Raw genomic sequence first — 16,534 nt, 5'->3', positions numbered from 1 at the left:
CATCTTTACATCTGTGTCTCCTTTGATGCCCTGCAGGTAGGACAGTCGGTACCATCTTTCTAAATTCCATATATATGCATTAATATGCAGTATTTGTCTTTCTCTTTCTGACTTACTTCACTCTATATAATAGGCTCCAGAATCATCTACCTCATTAGAACTGACTCAAATGGATTCCTTTTTAATTAACATTAAATAATATTCCATTGTGTATATGTATCACAACTTCCTTATCCACCCATCTGCAGATGGACATCCAGGTGGTTAAAGCACTTTTTAAAAATAGGACTGCTATCGATAGAGCTGTGTCCAATTTGTTTTTAAAGACCTGTTGGGGTAGAGATTTCTTAACACTCTTTAGTAACTGTCTTGGAGAAGGCAGTGGCCACCCACTCCAGTACTCTTGCCTGGAAAATCCCATGGACGGAGGACCCTGGTAGGCTGCAGTCCATGGGGTCGCAAAGAGTCGGACACGACTGAGCGACTGTACTTTCACCTTTCACTTTCATGCATTGGAGAAGGAAACGGCAACCCACTCCAGTGTTCTTGCCTGGAGAATCCCAGGGATGGCGGAGCCTGGTGGGCTGCTGTCTCTGGGGTCGCACAGAGTCGGACACGACTGAAGCAGCTTAGCAGCAGCAGCAACTGTCTTGCTCATTTCTTCTTCTTGCAGTTAAAAAGTAGGGTCTTTCCAAACACTTTGCAAGTTAATACCATTTTAGCTCTTCTCATCCCTTTGAGATTGAAATGGAGATGAATGGTCAGTGCTCAGCGAGCAGCTAATGCAAAGGAAACAATCTGTGAATTATATGGACAGAGAAAGCAGTGTTTGTACTTCTCTGTCCATGAGATGCTCACTGGGGATAACGGGTGAGGCTGAAAACTCCAGAGTACCAGCCACCTTTAATTGCATGCTGCTCCCTGTGCACTGGGCTTCTTGGTAGCTCAGGTGGTAAAGAACCTGCCTGCAATGTGGGAGACCCAGGTTTGACCCCTGCATCGGGAAGATACCCTGGAGAAGGGAATGGCAACCCACTCCAGTATTCTTGCCTAGACCAAGGCACCTGGTGGACTTGAGGTCACAAAGGGAGAGACTGAACAGCAGCAGCCTGTGCTCATTCTTGACCCTTGTTATCTCATTTAATCTCTGAAACAACCCTAAGAAGTAGGAACCTTTATAATCCCTATTTCTCAGATAAGCAAACCAAGACAAAGAGCAATTAAGTTACTCAGGATCACAGAATGACTTAAAAATTCAAGGACTCTCAGAGCTTAGAGGATTAAGCGCCCTGGTTCCACTTAGATGTTGGGGGAGGTGGGGAGCTACAGCAGATGAAGAAAGAGCAGATGAGGAATGTTTCCTCGAAGCTCTTGCAAAAATCAGATTCTTCCCTTTGGACAGTCAAGCAGCCTGCGCCTTCCTCTCACGTGCACTGAATCAGATCCTAACCAGCCGTGCTGACCCATCCACCATGGCGTAACCCTGTCTGCAGTCAAGGTCAGACCACAGCTCTAGCTCTGGGATCAGCCAGCCACCTGGCACTGGCGCCACCAGAGCCCATTTGTGGCCAACCCTGGTTAGAGACATCAGTCATATTTTCTTGCCCTTGTTATATTTGCTCCTTTCAGTTGAAATTGAATAAGATAATGCAGGTGAAATACCATACTTAGCATAGTGCCTGGAGTGCAGACAGCATTCCACAAACATTAGCTCTCATTAAGTATTTTTGATAAGTTATGAAAACAGTACGATTTGGACTCGCAAGTGGAAATAATAGTGAAATATTTTCAAGGCTGTAAAAATTTCTTTTCAGTCTGTCCCAAGCGGCTTGTGGGTTTATATCTCTGGCCCTGTCTGTAGCCTTGTGTCCACTGGCGCCCTTGGTTGAGATGATACGGAAATATTTTAAGTGAACTGAAATAACTAGCTAAACGGTTTTCTCAAGGAAATGGCAATGCACTTGGTTTGGGACGTGTCCTTCCTCCTGAAGTGCTGAGGCTGGTGCAGACACACTGGCTCCACTGATGGCAGAGGGGGCCACAGCCGAAGGGGACACGGGAACGGGGCCCTCCTCAGGCCTCCTTGTGGTCTGGAAGCATGCACGGAGGCTGCAGTTTGGCCTCCGCTCATCCCTGGAGGCTCAGCCTCTTTCCCAAATCAAGCTGGGGTGCGTGTTCCAGCTGTCTTACTCAGGGGATGCAGGTGGCTGTGTCATGTGATTGATCCTCAAGTTTCTCTCTGTCATCTTCCAACCCAGGAGGGAGTGCTGCCATAGATCCTCTCTTGATTCAGTGCAGCCGGTAATGATGAAGCCTCTTCCACGCTGGACGAAGCTCACACTATACGCAGTTTCAGTTCATCTGTAAAAATGGTCTTCATTCTTGCACACTGGGGGTAGAGCCTAGTTCAATCCCTTGCACACAGTAGGTGCTCAATAAATGCATGTTGTGCTGAGCTAACACTGTCTTTATGAGCCTCAGCAGAACCTATCATTCTTGATTTTTGGTCCAGATCCCTTCTAGGTATTGCCAGGTGAATTTCAAGTCCAAACAGACAGATAAGAGTCAACATTGGAATCACTATTTTTTAATTTTTGGAAAAAAAAAAAATTCTGGGTTAGGGAATGCTTGATTTTCCATGAGATATCCCAACCAAATAACAAATAACCCCCTCCCCAGACCCCTTGTAATAATCCAAATATGTTCCACGGGTCGTTTACCTAAAGCTTCCTGAATTTCAGGGAACCCTGGTGCCCCAAAGGCATGTCCATGGACTTAGGGTCACTTCTTCCCAAGATTTCTAATGGCTCCATCAACTCCAAGAAGGTCTGTAGTGATCTGAAACCAGGAGTATCCCAGGTCTACACTCAAAAAAACCAACACTTAAGTTTGGAAACTGACCTGAAACTGATATGCAGACCCTGGTTATTATAGGCAACAGCCCCTCAAAGTTCTTTCTATTTGCATCAGGATGATTCTTCCCTCATATCCCAGGACCTACAAGTATGTAGAAATGCAGCCCCCAGTCAAAAGAAAAACTTCTATTAATATTTATTGTGCTTTCCTGAATGATCGTCACACAGTTTGTGATGACTTTTCCATCCCCCAAATATAGCATAATGGTTATGAGAATGTGTCAACTTCACACAGGGTTTTTAATGACTAGAAGGACACAGGGGCAAAGGATATGCTTAATGTGCCATCCCATGCATTGACTAAGAGGGTTGATGGCATTACATACATCAGTGCACATTCATTCTTGGTTAAAGCAGAGGTTTTAAAACTATAGCCCTAGTTGAAGTTTGGGGACCACCCTAGGGGGCAGTAGGAGGGCTAGATTTGAGCCCCATCTTTATTCTAACTGAGCAGCTCCACATGGATCTGTTTTACATACCAAATCACCAAGTGAGATTTTAGTCAGGAACAAGTGCTTTGAAGTTTTGCAGAGCTACAAAGATAGACACAGTGCCAATGAAATCAGACTTCAAACCTAAATGAGTGTGGACAGCGTAATCATGATTCAATACCTATTGTTTATTGAGCACCTTCTATGTGCCAAAGGCTGGGGTCGGGATTTTTGCACATGATCTCTTATTTTTAGGACACCCATGCGAGATGCACATTATATGGCCCAGTTCTTAAGATTAGGGAACTGTGAGTCAGGCTGCCTGGTTCGAACCTTATCATTCACTTCTTACTAGCTAGATGCCTTGGACTTTTTCCCTTTTCATGCCTCAGTTTCTTCATCTATAAAAATGAGAAATATGAAAAGAGTCTACCTCATGGGTTATTGGGGGGCACTAGCACACACAAGTTCTTAGCATGGGGCTTGATCGTTTGACCCATCCTCACCCACGTCTGTGCTCCTCTGTCACAGGATAGTCTGGGAAGAGAGTTTTCTCCCATTGCAGGCAAGACAATTGTCCCCAGTGAATGAGGCACATTGGGGCTGGTAGCATCCTGTGTACTAATTTTATTGATAAGGGAGACAGAGGCTCAAGGAGCTTTGATGTGTGTAAGACATCTGACCCCAGAAATGCCTGCAAATGATCCCAGCCAACCCCACTTATGGGGAAATTTTTTTACTCACAAGACAAGGAGAGAGGCCAACTTCTCATCACTCTGCAGGCTTACTTGCCACATTTTCCTTGATGTTGGTCCAGGTAGCAGAGTTCATTCTGCACATGGAAGGAATCTGTCAGAGGGGGCATTTGTCAGGTGTATCTCATAAACCTCTTGCTCACTTGGAATGCAGCTTTTCTGCAAACTTGTGCCATCAGATGTGAGGATTTGGGTGTGTACGAGCCCCAAACCTTGCAGGGATCCAACCATTCATCAGACAACTCTGCCAAATAAAAGCTGGCCACAGAAGACTGGAAGCTGTTGTGAGGGTTCCCAGAGTGTATTATTGAGGGGATTGTGGACATAATGTGAATCACATGTGATAATAATTGTTTTTTCATACTTAACTACAATTTAAAAATAGAGGTAGAAATACTGTAATTTATGAGTTGAAATTGAGATTTCAAGGAAAAGATATGTTTCTTTGGCTCTTTTTCTGGTCTTTCTTGGATTCTTAAGATTTTATCTTAACGTTTGAAAAGGCAAGAATTAGTCGTATGATTGTCTGCATGGTTTGGTGTTTGGGGATAAGAAAATGCCATTATGCCTTTCTAAAATTCAGTATAAAATGAAGTATTTCAAAGATTAGTTTTTGAAAGGATGTTGCAGATTTTAATTTGCAAAAGAAGTTGTAAGTGGCAGGAGTTTTTCTGAATGGCTCCTGGGTTGGAGCAGGAAATGAGGCATATCCCATAGACAGTGAGCTCCACGAAGACTGTGGGTATCTTGTGTCTTGGTCCCCACTGTATCTCTGGTGCCCAACATGAGCTGACACATAGTAGGCACTCAGTCTATGGAGTGAATGGATAGTTCTCTCTTCTTCCTGTTTAAGTTTAGAGAAAATCGGTAAAGTCTGTTTGTAAGATGACACTTGAGCGACCAAATAACAAGTGATGCTATTTTACAGATCTCTCTTTACATTTAAATGCCGCCATGTTTGAGGCCAATGGTGGCTGCGGTTATGTTCTGAAACCCCCAGTTCTGTGGGACAAGAACTGTTCCATGTATCAGAAGTTCTCCCCCTTGGAAAGAGACCTGGACAGCATGGAGCCTGCCATCTATTCTTTAACTGTAAGTCTGGCCCCTGTGGTCCCAAGAGAATATAAGAAGGTGTTTAAGCCCTACTGAATATGAACTGCTTTTGACTTCAAGGCAGGGCAAAACTCTCGTGTCACAATTTTGTTGGTGCAGATTTAGTTCCCAAAGAATTTCTTTACTTCTCAGAAGGCAGCAGCTGAGGTTTAGAATCACAGTCACCAGGTACTATACTTGCCAGAGCCCAGAAGGTAGAGTGCTGACCCCCCTCCCCTGCTTCCACCTCTATACTGAGATGGTAATTCTGTCTTCCAGGGCCCTCGATTCATAACTCTCAGTGCCCCCCATAAAAGCCGAGGTCCTTGTTAGCGCAAGGACCTCTAATCTTAAACTCTAATAGGCTCTTATAAAAAGTAAAACAGGCATCAACATACAAATCAATTAAACATCTTCCCTCCTTACAGTCATTCCTGCTCTTTCCTTATTCCTTTTATTGTCTAATTAACTAATTGTCAGAACTCCACAGACTGCCCTTAATATCAGAGTAGCTCATTACTCAATTTTATTTCTAGCTTCTCCCACTCCCTCTTAGCTGAGGAAAAAACCAAAAAACTGAATTGGTGCTAGAAAAGACAGGGAGCGATGAAGTTATCTTTTCGTCCATCTTTAGATATCGTCTGTTTCCCTCCTAAGGAGGAATGCCGAGCAGTGTCTGCTCACACCTCACACCCCTGGGAAACCCCCACTCACAGATTATCCTACCACCAAACTGCATTTCCCCTTTCCCTAAAACAGGAGAGCAGTAGCTCCTTTTCTGTGTGACCATTTCTGCTAGACTTGAGTATAGCTTCATGTTGATAGAAGGCTATGAATTTCTAACAGCATTCCTTGTGACTTGACCTAGAACTTAACTATTTAAGAAAAACATTTTGGAGTTATAAAAGATACACCTAAAACACTTTGAAGACAATGTTAGTAACACATTTGTGGCTTCACATTTAAGGTCTTTTTTCCTCAACTTCTTGACAAACAATTTTATCTTAATTGTGTGGCTTTTTGAAGATGTTTCAGTATATTGACAGTTGAAAGGTTATAGTTAGGTGAATGCTGTTGACAAAATTGACTTTCCCATGAGTCCAGTCATGCATTTTCCCATGATTCCAGTCTCTCTCTCTCTTTTTTTTTTTAGCAGCCTTATTAATCATTTACTTAGTCCATTCCAGAAGTTTCTTTGTCTTTCTTTGCAGAGGGAAGCAGTGAGGCTCAGTGTTGACATCTGTTTCTTTTGCAACCCCAGTGACTTTGATCCTTTCTTCCCCTCAGATTGTCTCTGGGCAGAACGTGTGCCCGAGTAACAGCACGGGGAGCCCATGTATCGAAGTCGATGTCCTGGGCATGGCCCTGGACAGCTGCCACTTCCGCACGAAGCCCATCCACCGCAATACTCTGAACCCCATGTGGAACGAACAGTTTCTTTTCCGGGTTCACTTCGAAGATCTCGTATTTCTTCGTTTTGCTGTCGTGGAGAACAACAGCTCGGTGGTCACTGCTCAGAGAATCATCTCCCTCAAGGCTCTAAAGCGAGGTAGAATCACTGTCAAAAGTTCGTGGTCATTGTAGCTGAGTGATGGGTGCCTGGAGTCCATTACACGCCTCTCTCTACTTTTGTGTATGTTTCAAATTTTCATATTAAAAAGGTAAAATGAGGCAGAAGAAGATAATGCAAATTTGAACACTGAGCGTACCTCAAAAGACATTTTTCTTTTACGTTATTCTAAAATCCAAGGTTATTAACAACATCTCTTATAAAATGTGGCCTCTGCTGCCTCTGCCTGTTTCAGGAGCAGTGGTCCTTGTGTTCTTATTCCCATATATCCCTCCCCAGTAGCTCCCACCGCACCCCTGGTATGTTTAAAGCTGGAACTGTTGTAAGGAGAGGAAACCAAGAGCAGGGAGGGTTGGGTGGTGCTGGTGGCATCAGTGGGCTGAGGTTGGAGTCGAGGCCTGGTGGGAGGCCATTGTGGGAAGCCAAGGGTGGGTTTGGGTGCAGAGCAGGGAAGGTGGAGAATCCTGAGCAAAGGTTAGAGCTGTTGTCTTGCTGTCTGTTGGCTTTGCCATGGCCCTTGGGGAAACGTCAGCTTGTCACACCTGTCCAGAATGTCTGTGCACTGCTTCTCAAAACTGATATGCAATCAAGTCACCTGGGCTCTTGGTAATAAAATCCAGATCCTGATACAGTGGGCCTGGGGCTTGAGATTATGCCTTTCTAACAAGCTCTGGGGACGCTGCCCCTGCTGATCTCTTCTGAGTATCAAGTTCCCAGAACATGCTTCTTCGTGCAACCACATTCTGCCAGCCTCTGAGCTCCACCTCCTAGTCTTTAGCTTTTTTTTCCTATTTCTTTTCTCCATTGTGTGAGTAGCACGTGGTCATACTCACTGTGTTATGTCGTAACACTGACTGTGTTAGTCAGTTCGGGCTGTGTAACAAAATACCACAGACCGGGTGTCTTACATAACAGGGGTCTATCTTGTCAGCTTTGGAGGCTAGAAGCCCACGATCAAGGTTTCAGCAAGTCTGCTTTCTACTGAGGCCTCTCTCCCTGGCTTGCAGAGGGTCGCCTTCTCGCTGTGTCGTCACAGGGCTATCCCTTGGTCACTGTACACAGCATCTGGTGTCTCTCCGTGTCTGCCTTCCAATTCCCTCTTCTTATAAGGACAGTTGGTCATATTGGATTAGGCCCCACCCTCATGACCCAACATCACCTCTTTAAACCCTATCTCCAGACACAGTCACCTTCTGAAGTACTGGGAGTTAGGCTTCAACACACAAATTTTGGACACCATTCAGTTCCTAACAGTTATAGAAATATGATCAAGTACAGAAGAACAATTTTTAAAAAATTATCCATCTTTCTATGTCTTCAAGATAGTTACTTTTGGTGTAGATATTTTGCAGGCTTTATTTCTCTGCCCATGTGTATAAATATTAACAAGTAAGCTTCCTCCTAACCTTAATGTTTTGTGACTTACTGATTTTCACTAATATAAGTAGTGAACAACTTATCAGGTAAATAGATATACATCTTCGTTACTTTACAGAGTTGCATATTATTCTATTTTATACTTGTACAAACACTCACACTGTAACTTCTTTAACCAACTCTCTATTGTTGGAATACTTTATTGTCACTAAAGCTGTTCTAAGAGGAAATATTTGAAGAACAGTGACCCTAGATGACTTGATACAAAAATGATCAGATTTTCCTACTATACGTTATTTAAGTTTAAAATTTTCATTTTGAGTCTAAGTTTAAAAACAGCACTTGGACAAGGTAACTACAACCACTAAGCGGCCCCAGACGGTCCCCAGGGGCAGCACCCTGGGAGAAAAGGCATCCGTCGGTCACCTGGCTGCTGTCACCACTGCCCATCTGAAGGTCTTATTTCTCCCTGTCATTTACTGACCTCCCTGGGGGATCTTCTATGCAGAGCTCTGCAATGCATGGCTAACAGGTTTTTCCCAATTCTGCACTGTTCCAGGATATCGACATCTTCAGCTGAGAAATCTCCACAATGAAGTCTTGGAAATCTCTAGTTTATTCATAAACAGCAGGAGGATGGAAGAAAATTCTTCCGGCAATACTGTGCTGGCCTCTCTGGTAATTAAGTTCTATTTCACTCAGCATATTTGTGGGAATTGCTACACCAGAGGCAGGCTTTCTTGTGGTCCAGGAAAGTGGTCCATTCAAGTCATAGATTAGGTGGCTATGGATATAATTAAAACAACAATGGTTGATACCTGACACATTCTAAGCACTTTACATATATACTGACTCACTTGATCCTCACTAACTTCATGACATAGCTATTAGTCTCATTTCCATGTTATAAAGGAAGGGGAGTGCTAAGTACACCTGAGGTCACACAGCTATACACCCAAGTTCATCATCTACTGCCATACTGCTTGCCAGGGAAGTGAGCCAAAAATAACAACCCAGGGAAAAGGCTAATTACGCAAAGCCTGCTAGGAAGCATCTTGATACTTCTAGAAGGTTTAGGTTAGACCATGAAAATCCTTTGCTTCTTCATTAGTGCAGGGGCAGATGTCACAGGTGAGCAGGATTGGGTGAACAGCCAGGCGCTGCTGGTGACAGGTAATTCTGCAAGCCCAGCAGTACCCTGGCACCTGAGGAGACTCTGCACCTGCCCTCTTGGGAATGGGAGAGGAACACTGCAAAAAGGGCCACCATTGCAGAAGCTGGGTTTTAACAAGTTCCGCATTGGTTAAGGTCCGTTGGTAAGGTTTGAGAACCAACGGTAAGGTCCATCGGTTAAAAGTTTGAGACCCGTTGGACCAACGCTCACCCCGGTAATGCAGGGTTGTTTACCTCGACAAGGAATTCTGCTTTGATTAACTGATTGATTCCACTATGCTTGCTCTTGAAAAACTGAAAGGTGTCCATCCATTGCCTCTTTACACGTTTACTAATCTACTCACAGCCACACCGATCTTTTAAAATTTATTTTGGTGGGGGTGCGGCTGCAATGGGTCTTTGTTGCTGCACACGGGCTTTCTCAAGTTGCAGCAAGCAGGGTCTACTCTTTGTTGCAGTGCTTGGGCTTCTCATTGCAGTGGCTTCTCCTGTTGGGGAGCAAAGGCTTTGTGCGTACGGGCTTCAGTAGTTGTGGTGCTCGGGTTTAGTTGCTCTGCAGTATGCGTGATCTTAGTTCCCGGACCAGGGACCGAAACTGTGTCCCCTGCATTGGCAGGTGGACTCTTAACTTGTAGACCACCAGAGAAGTCTGGTTGCACCCATCTTGTACTTCAGTGTGGTCCTAACAACCTTTGAAAAGCTGCCTTCTGTGCTTACAGTGGCGCTGACTTGACCGCTGCCCCCATCACCTCTGAGCAGCCCTGCTCTCTCCTCTGCTTCTCTTTCCCTCACCCCAATGATTTCTTCTCTCTCTGTCCCTCACCTTGTTTTCTTGGGTTCTCTTCGTTCTCCCTTCAGTAAGTGATCGAGGTTGAATACGGCATGTTGGCCAGTAGAGAGAGGTGTCGCCTCTGCCTGGTGCCTGCCTGTTACCTTCCCTGCCTGGGAAGCAGGGATGGTGTGCCTGGTACCTGAGAGCAAGAATTAGATGGTAGTGTCCCACTCTGGGTTGTCCACTTATCCTTCTAGCTATTCTATTCTAGAAGCCCCCCACCTTGAAGCCAGGGATGTCTTATTTCTCCCCAAAACCCCAGAGCCAGGCATAATGTCTGTTTCATTGTCAGCCTTCCATAAATTATTTTGTATTTTGTGAATGAATCTATCTCAGTATACAAACTGCTCAAAGACTTGAGAGTTACACACCTCCCCAACTCTTCCTAACAAAAATACCTTTTATATTACAATTATTTGTGTGCCTGGACGGCAAGCTCCCGGAGGCCAGAATATTTTATTTATCATTTTACCATCAAAATTCTAGCCCAGTGCCCTGAAGAGAGATGGAACTCAGTAGACACTGTTGAATGTCACTTCATAAGTAAGGACTGACATACATTTCAGACAATATCAGTCCCCTAATTATGATGGAAAGCAACACTGTTATTTAAAATAAATTGCTATTTTGGTGATATGCTGCTAAATATTCTTACTAGACTATTAAGGAACATGCACCATGCCTGCTGCTGCTGCTGCTAAGTCACTTCAGTCATGTCCAACTCTGTGTGACCCCATAGACGGAAGCCCACCAGGCTCCCCTATCCCTACCACAAAAAGAGGCATCTGGTTAGAAAAGGTTGGCCTTGTTTTGCATTTATGTGTCCCTGCGTGTACTTCTAAGAACTAGCACCTCTCTATCGATGCAGCCTAGAAACATGAGAATGGAAATGAATGAGAAACCATATGATCTTCCTTGACAGATGTTTAATACGGAAGAAAGAAAATGTTTGCAGACTCACAGAGTCACAGTGCATGGCGTCCCAGGCCCAGAGCCCTTTACTGTTTTCTCTATAAACGGAGGCACTAAGGCAAAGCAGCTTCTCCAACAAGTAAGTTCACTGAGTCTATAGTTAATAAACAGTTCTTTTAGAGGCATCTCTAGGTTAACAACTTGTCCAACATTTTACAACTGACTCAAAGTCAGAGAAAGCAGCTCAAAGTGTCAAATTTCATAGATTATGAAACAGAAGCTACTACCAAGGGGTTTGGGCTGTTTTGTTTTTGAACTTTGGTGTCTACTCTCACAAAGCACTGTTGGGGTTTTGGAGACAGTGTAAAATATAATGACCCAGCAATCCCACTGCTGGGCATACACACCGAGGAAACCAGAATTGAAAGAGACACGTGTACCCCAATGTTCATCGCAGCACTGTTTACAATAGGCAGGACATGGAAGCAACCTAGATGTCCATCAGCAGATGAATGGATAGTAAAGCTGTGGTACATATACACAATGGAGTATTACTCAGACATTAAAAAGAATACATTTGAATCAGTTTTAATGAGGTGGATGAAACTGGAGCCTATTATACAGAGTGAAGTAAGCCAGAAAGAAAAACACCAATACAGTATACTAACGCATATATATGGAATTTAGAAAGATGGTAACGACAACCCTGTATGCGAGACAGCAAAAGAGACACAGACGATAGAACAGTCTTTTGGACTCTGTGGGAGAGGGAGGAGGGGGGATGATTTGGGAGAACGGCATTAAAACATGTATAATATCATATAAGAAAAGAATCGCCAGTCCAGGTTCTATGCAGGATACAGGAAGCTTGGAGCTGGTGCCTGGGATGACCCAGAGGGATGGTATGGGGAGGGAGGTGGGAGAGGGCTTCAGGATGGGGAACACGTGTACACCCGTGGCGGATGCATGTTGATATATGGAAAAACCAATACAATATTGTAAAGTAAAAAATAATAATAATAATTTTAAAAAAAGGAAAAAAAATTAAAAATTAAAAAAAATAATTAGAAAAGTAAGGAAGCATTTCCATGGACCACCCATAAAAAGCAGCACATTACTGTCCACATGAGTAATCCCAGGGCTGTGGAGCAGGACTGGAGAGGAAGTGATGCTGGCCATCTCATGGAGGTGACAGTGTCAACTGACCTACTCCTGGAAGCTTCATGCCCTTAATTGTTGCTGAAGTGGTAGCTGCCTTGCCCCACAAAATCCACAGTCCAGTATCAACCTGAGACCAAGGTCTAGGGTGAAGGGAGCAGAGTCTTCCTGAGAACCTTCTATCCCACCTCCACCCCATCCCCAGGTCCTTCTGCTTCTATGAGTGAGACCAGTCAATCACCAAGTGCTGATTCTGGTCATTGCATGCTCGCACGGTCGAGTGGATGCCTGGGAAGGACGTTTGCTTACTCCACGCCAGAAGGTGGCAGCCTTCTCTGGTCACTGCAAGTTCAGCTTTTGCCAGTAACCTGGATAATAGAAAACCATGTGAAAGAATACATCAGTAAGAGTAGCTATCATAATGTCTAGTGTTTACCAGGCTTCCCTGGTGGCTCAGGCAGTAAAGAATCCTCCTGTAATGCAGGAGACCTGGATTCGATCCCTGGGTCAGGAAGATCCCCTGGAGAATAAACCCACTTCAGTATTCTTGCCTGGGGAACCCATGGACAGAGGAGCCTGGCAGGCTCTAAGTTATCCTGATGCACCTGGGTTACATTTTACAGTCAGTGCCTCAATCATAAAATGAAACAAAATTGAGACAAAAATCACTAACAGTAAGAGCTGTTTCCACTGTATAGATGAGGACACTGAGTATCCATGGGGTCAGATGTCTTGGCCAGCACCTCACAGCCAGTAAGGACTAAATGCAGGCCTCAGACCCAAGTCTGTTTGGCTCCCCAGCCTGGTCTCAACCATTTCAACTGTCAGGGTCAGTAGCCAATAGAGAAAACAGGCCTCTAGGCGAACTGTCAAGTCTTTATTGAAAGGGGAATTCCCAGGAACTTAGATCAGATGAGATTAGAAGATGATTGAGTATTTCTAACATGAGAATGGGAGATTATCTTGGTAAAAGCTGGAATGGGTTCTTTGCCTTTGGTCTTGTGTTGCAAGATTACAAAGAGCTAAGTTCATAGATTGAAAAGCCTAAAGTTTTTAATTCAGTTAGAGCTTATTCCATCAGTGGGAAAAACAGTTTTGCTGGCTGGCAATTATGAATAAATTGTTTCATTGCCCAGAATGAACATAAACAATTCTTTTTGGACGTAAGAGAATTCTAAGATCTTCCAGAAAGAGTTATGCAACACTGTAGGGTAGGTTTCATTTATAAGTTGCAAACCAAACTTATCTGAACCCCGAGAAAGTAGATTTGTTTGGGTTTAAAGTTTTTGCGACTCTTCAGAAGTGTGCCTAAATTGGCCTTTGCTCTTTCTTTAGATTCTCGTTATGGATCAAGATACCAAACCTATTGCCACAGATTATTTTTTAATGGAGGAAAAATATTTCATATCTAAAGAGAAGAATGAATGTAGGAAACAGCCGTTCCAGAGAGCCATTGGTCCAGAAGAAGAGATCGTGCAGATTTTAAGCAGCTGGTTTCCAGAAGAGGGCTATGTTGGCAGGATTGTCTTAAAAACCCAGCAGGAAGTAAGTGTGTCCTGGGGCAGCCTACCCAGTAACAGTTCATATGTAACTCTCTACCTCACCACTGGCCGCCTCCCTCAAATTCAAAACTTCTTATCACCGCAACTTGCTTTGTAGTCTTCTTTTAAGTAAATGTGGAGAATTGATTTTATTCTTCTGCACATATTCAGAAGGTCAAGTTATAGAAATGTGGTTTAAAAATCATCCCTTAGGAAACAAGGGGAGAAAGAAGTCAAAGGATTCCTTAAGCATGGCGTCAGTGTATGTCCAGGGTTTCGCCTGGACGTGTGAAGACCTTGCTGTAAGGCTCACTACTGTGTAAGGGAAGGTCTGTAGGCATTTTGCATTTGGGCATTGGTTGCCCTCCCGTGAGTGCCTGTTCAAGTTTTAGCTAATAAAAGGCTTTTTGCTAATTCATGAAACAACAGCATTTCTTTGAAAATATTCCATAAGATTACACAAGGTAAGAATAACCTCTCAGCTTTGGTCTGAATTTGTTGCAGATTATATTACGGTCCCTAATATGCCCATGATCATTCTGATAATGGAAACAGTACTGTCCGTTGACTCCAGATTGGGGGACTCCTGATGTGGTTTGCTGATGGAGCACTTTTCTTTTTAATAGACTTATATTGGCCCACTAATTGACTGCCATTTTTTTAAATGACATATAAGGTCGTTACATAGATAATAATGCCTTATGATAAATCAACAATAGAGCAGTTGAAGCAGTTCAACAATCTGATTAAACGAATATTTATTGTGCCAGGCCCTGTTCTAGGCACATGATCTGCCTCTCTGGGGTATGAAATGGAGATGGACTGATAAAATCCCCATTGCTGGTCCATGCTTGCTAGAACACAGAGATGATAAAGAGCCCATTTCAGCATCATGTGTTATTTTTCACTCTCTACGTAACTATGAACATGCAGCCTCACTGCACTCCAGCTTCTCTAGGAACCAGAGCCTCCTAACCTTGTCTTAGATCATAAAAGGACACTTCCTATAAGCCAAGAAATGTAATTATCTCCCTAGTGTCTTCTCCCCATCAGACATGTACAAAGTACTAAGATGGCGGAGAAGCAATTCTAATCATAAAAGCTGTAGAAGAAAATATCAGAGGGCTTACCTCGGCTTTTGAAGCCATCTTTAATTTCTCTCTAGTTTTTTTTCCTATTTCTAATTGTCTTTGTCTCATGTAAAAAAGTATGCTAGGGACTTCCCTGGCAGTCCAGTGGTTAAGACTCCATGCTCCAAATGCAGGGGGCGCTGATTTGATCCCTGGTCCAGGAACTATTAATAAGATCCTGCCTTCCACATGGCCTAGCCAAAAAAACCGAAAAGTATCGTAGAAGTGACAATTTCAGTGAAGTGAATTTTTAAACCATATATTGCATCATGACTTACAGTGTTTAACGCTCTCAAGCACCCAATATTTTGAATCATCTTATGATATAAGGGAAACCATTCTACACAAAGGAAACAGGTTCAGAGAGGTTAGATTATGACAGGGTAAGAAGTGGAAAGAACTAAAGTCTTATGTCTTCCCGGTCAGTGTTCTTTCCACCACCCCATGCTGCCCAGGCTGGAGCTGAGTCAGTGCTCATGGGTCCTCCATCCCCAGCACCATGGGAGGCAGTGAGTAGCAATGGGCAGACTGCCAAGGGTCACGATGGGTCTTCATCACAGGGTTGGAAGGACTGGGAGGCCAGGGCTGCCCCATATGCAATTAAAATGTATATGACAATAAGCAGCAGAGATGTCAGGAATAAATGTTTAATAAAGGCTGGTGGAACAGAAGCATTTTGGAAAAAGAAGGATATAGTAGAGGGGAAGGCTGACAAGCATTTTCAGATGAGTATAATATAGCAAGTTCTCCTTTATATGCCTTGTTGAGAGAAAAGTTTTGAAATGACTGAAATATGTCTCAAAAGATAACAAATCATATTTCATGTATCTAGGCTTACCAGCTGCACAGTGACACATGATACAAATTTACTGATTGACTAAATGAATTCAGCACTTACTGAATGGAAGCAGAAACTGGTATAATTGATAGATTTGGGCTATAAGTACTTCCACTTAGGCTACTCTGTGAAACTAGGAAGCTATGTAAGCAGTTTGTCTGTATGTTAGAAGTCCCCAAGCTGCTGTCTTTGGCCTCTGATCCTGCGTGTCTGCTTTGTATAATTTTCTTCTTTCCTGGGCTCTCAAGCTGTTAGGAATCTTCCTATGGTCAATATGCTCTCCTCTGACACCTGCTGGATTTGAAATGAGACAAACCTGGATCTGACAAATTAGATAGATGACCTTCAAAGTATCGTCTGAATTCTGTAAACCTCTATGTCCATATTTGTGAAATCTATGATAGAAACTGGGCTTCCTGGTGACTCAGCAGTAAAGGATCCAACTACAGTGCAGAAGTCGCCGGAGACCCAGATTAGGTCCCTAGGTCGAGAAGATTCCCTGGAGGAGGGCATGGCAACTCACTCCAGTATTTTTGCCTGGGGAATCCCATGAACAGAGGAGCCTGTGGGCTACAGTACATAGGGTCACAAAGAGTCGGACATGACTAAAGCAACTTAGCATGCACGCATGATAGAAACTACCCTGCTTGGCTCAAAAAATTATTATGAGACCCAAGTCAAACATGTAGACAAAATGTAGAAAAATGCTTCAGTTCAGTCGCTCAGTCGTGTCCGACTCTTTGCGACCCCATGAATTGCAGCACGCCAGGCCTCCCTGTCCATCACCAACTCCCGGAGTTCACTCAGACT

General features: G+C 43.7%; 1 protein-coding gene across 2 annotated transcripts in view; it reads left to right on the top strand.

Annotated features, from left to right (window-relative positions):
* Nucleotides 1–16,534, top strand: part of PLCE1 (phospholipase C, epsilon 1) — a 370,125-nt gene that overhangs the window by 339,015 nt on the left and 14,576 nt on the right. For both annotated transcript variants that reach the window (XM_010842171.1, XM_010842170.1), the window contains 5 exons: nt 5,030–5,193; nt 6,481–6,742; nt 8,700–8,818; nt 11,068–11,196; nt 13,551–13,760. In XM_010842171.1, the coding sequence (XP_010840473.1) occupies nt 5,030–5,193; nt 6,481–6,742; nt 8,700–8,818; nt 11,068–11,196; nt 13,551–13,760 (884 nt within the window). The remainder of the gene's footprint in view (nt 1–5,029; nt 5,194–6,480; nt 6,743–8,699; nt 8,819–11,067; nt 11,197–13,550; nt 13,761–16,534) is intronic.

The sequence above is a fragment of the Bison bison genome, unplaced genomic scaffold (assembly GCF_000754665.1).
Source record: "Bison bison bison isolate TAMUID 2011002044 unplaced genomic scaffold, Bison_UMD1.0 scf7180017864172, whole genome shotgun sequence".
Taxonomy (NCBI): domain Eukaryota; kingdom Metazoa; phylum Chordata; class Mammalia; order Artiodactyla; family Bovidae; genus Bison; species Bison bison.
The sequence above is the reverse complement of the archived record's forward strand: the minus strand, read 5'-3'. Positions and strand labels throughout refer to the sequence as shown.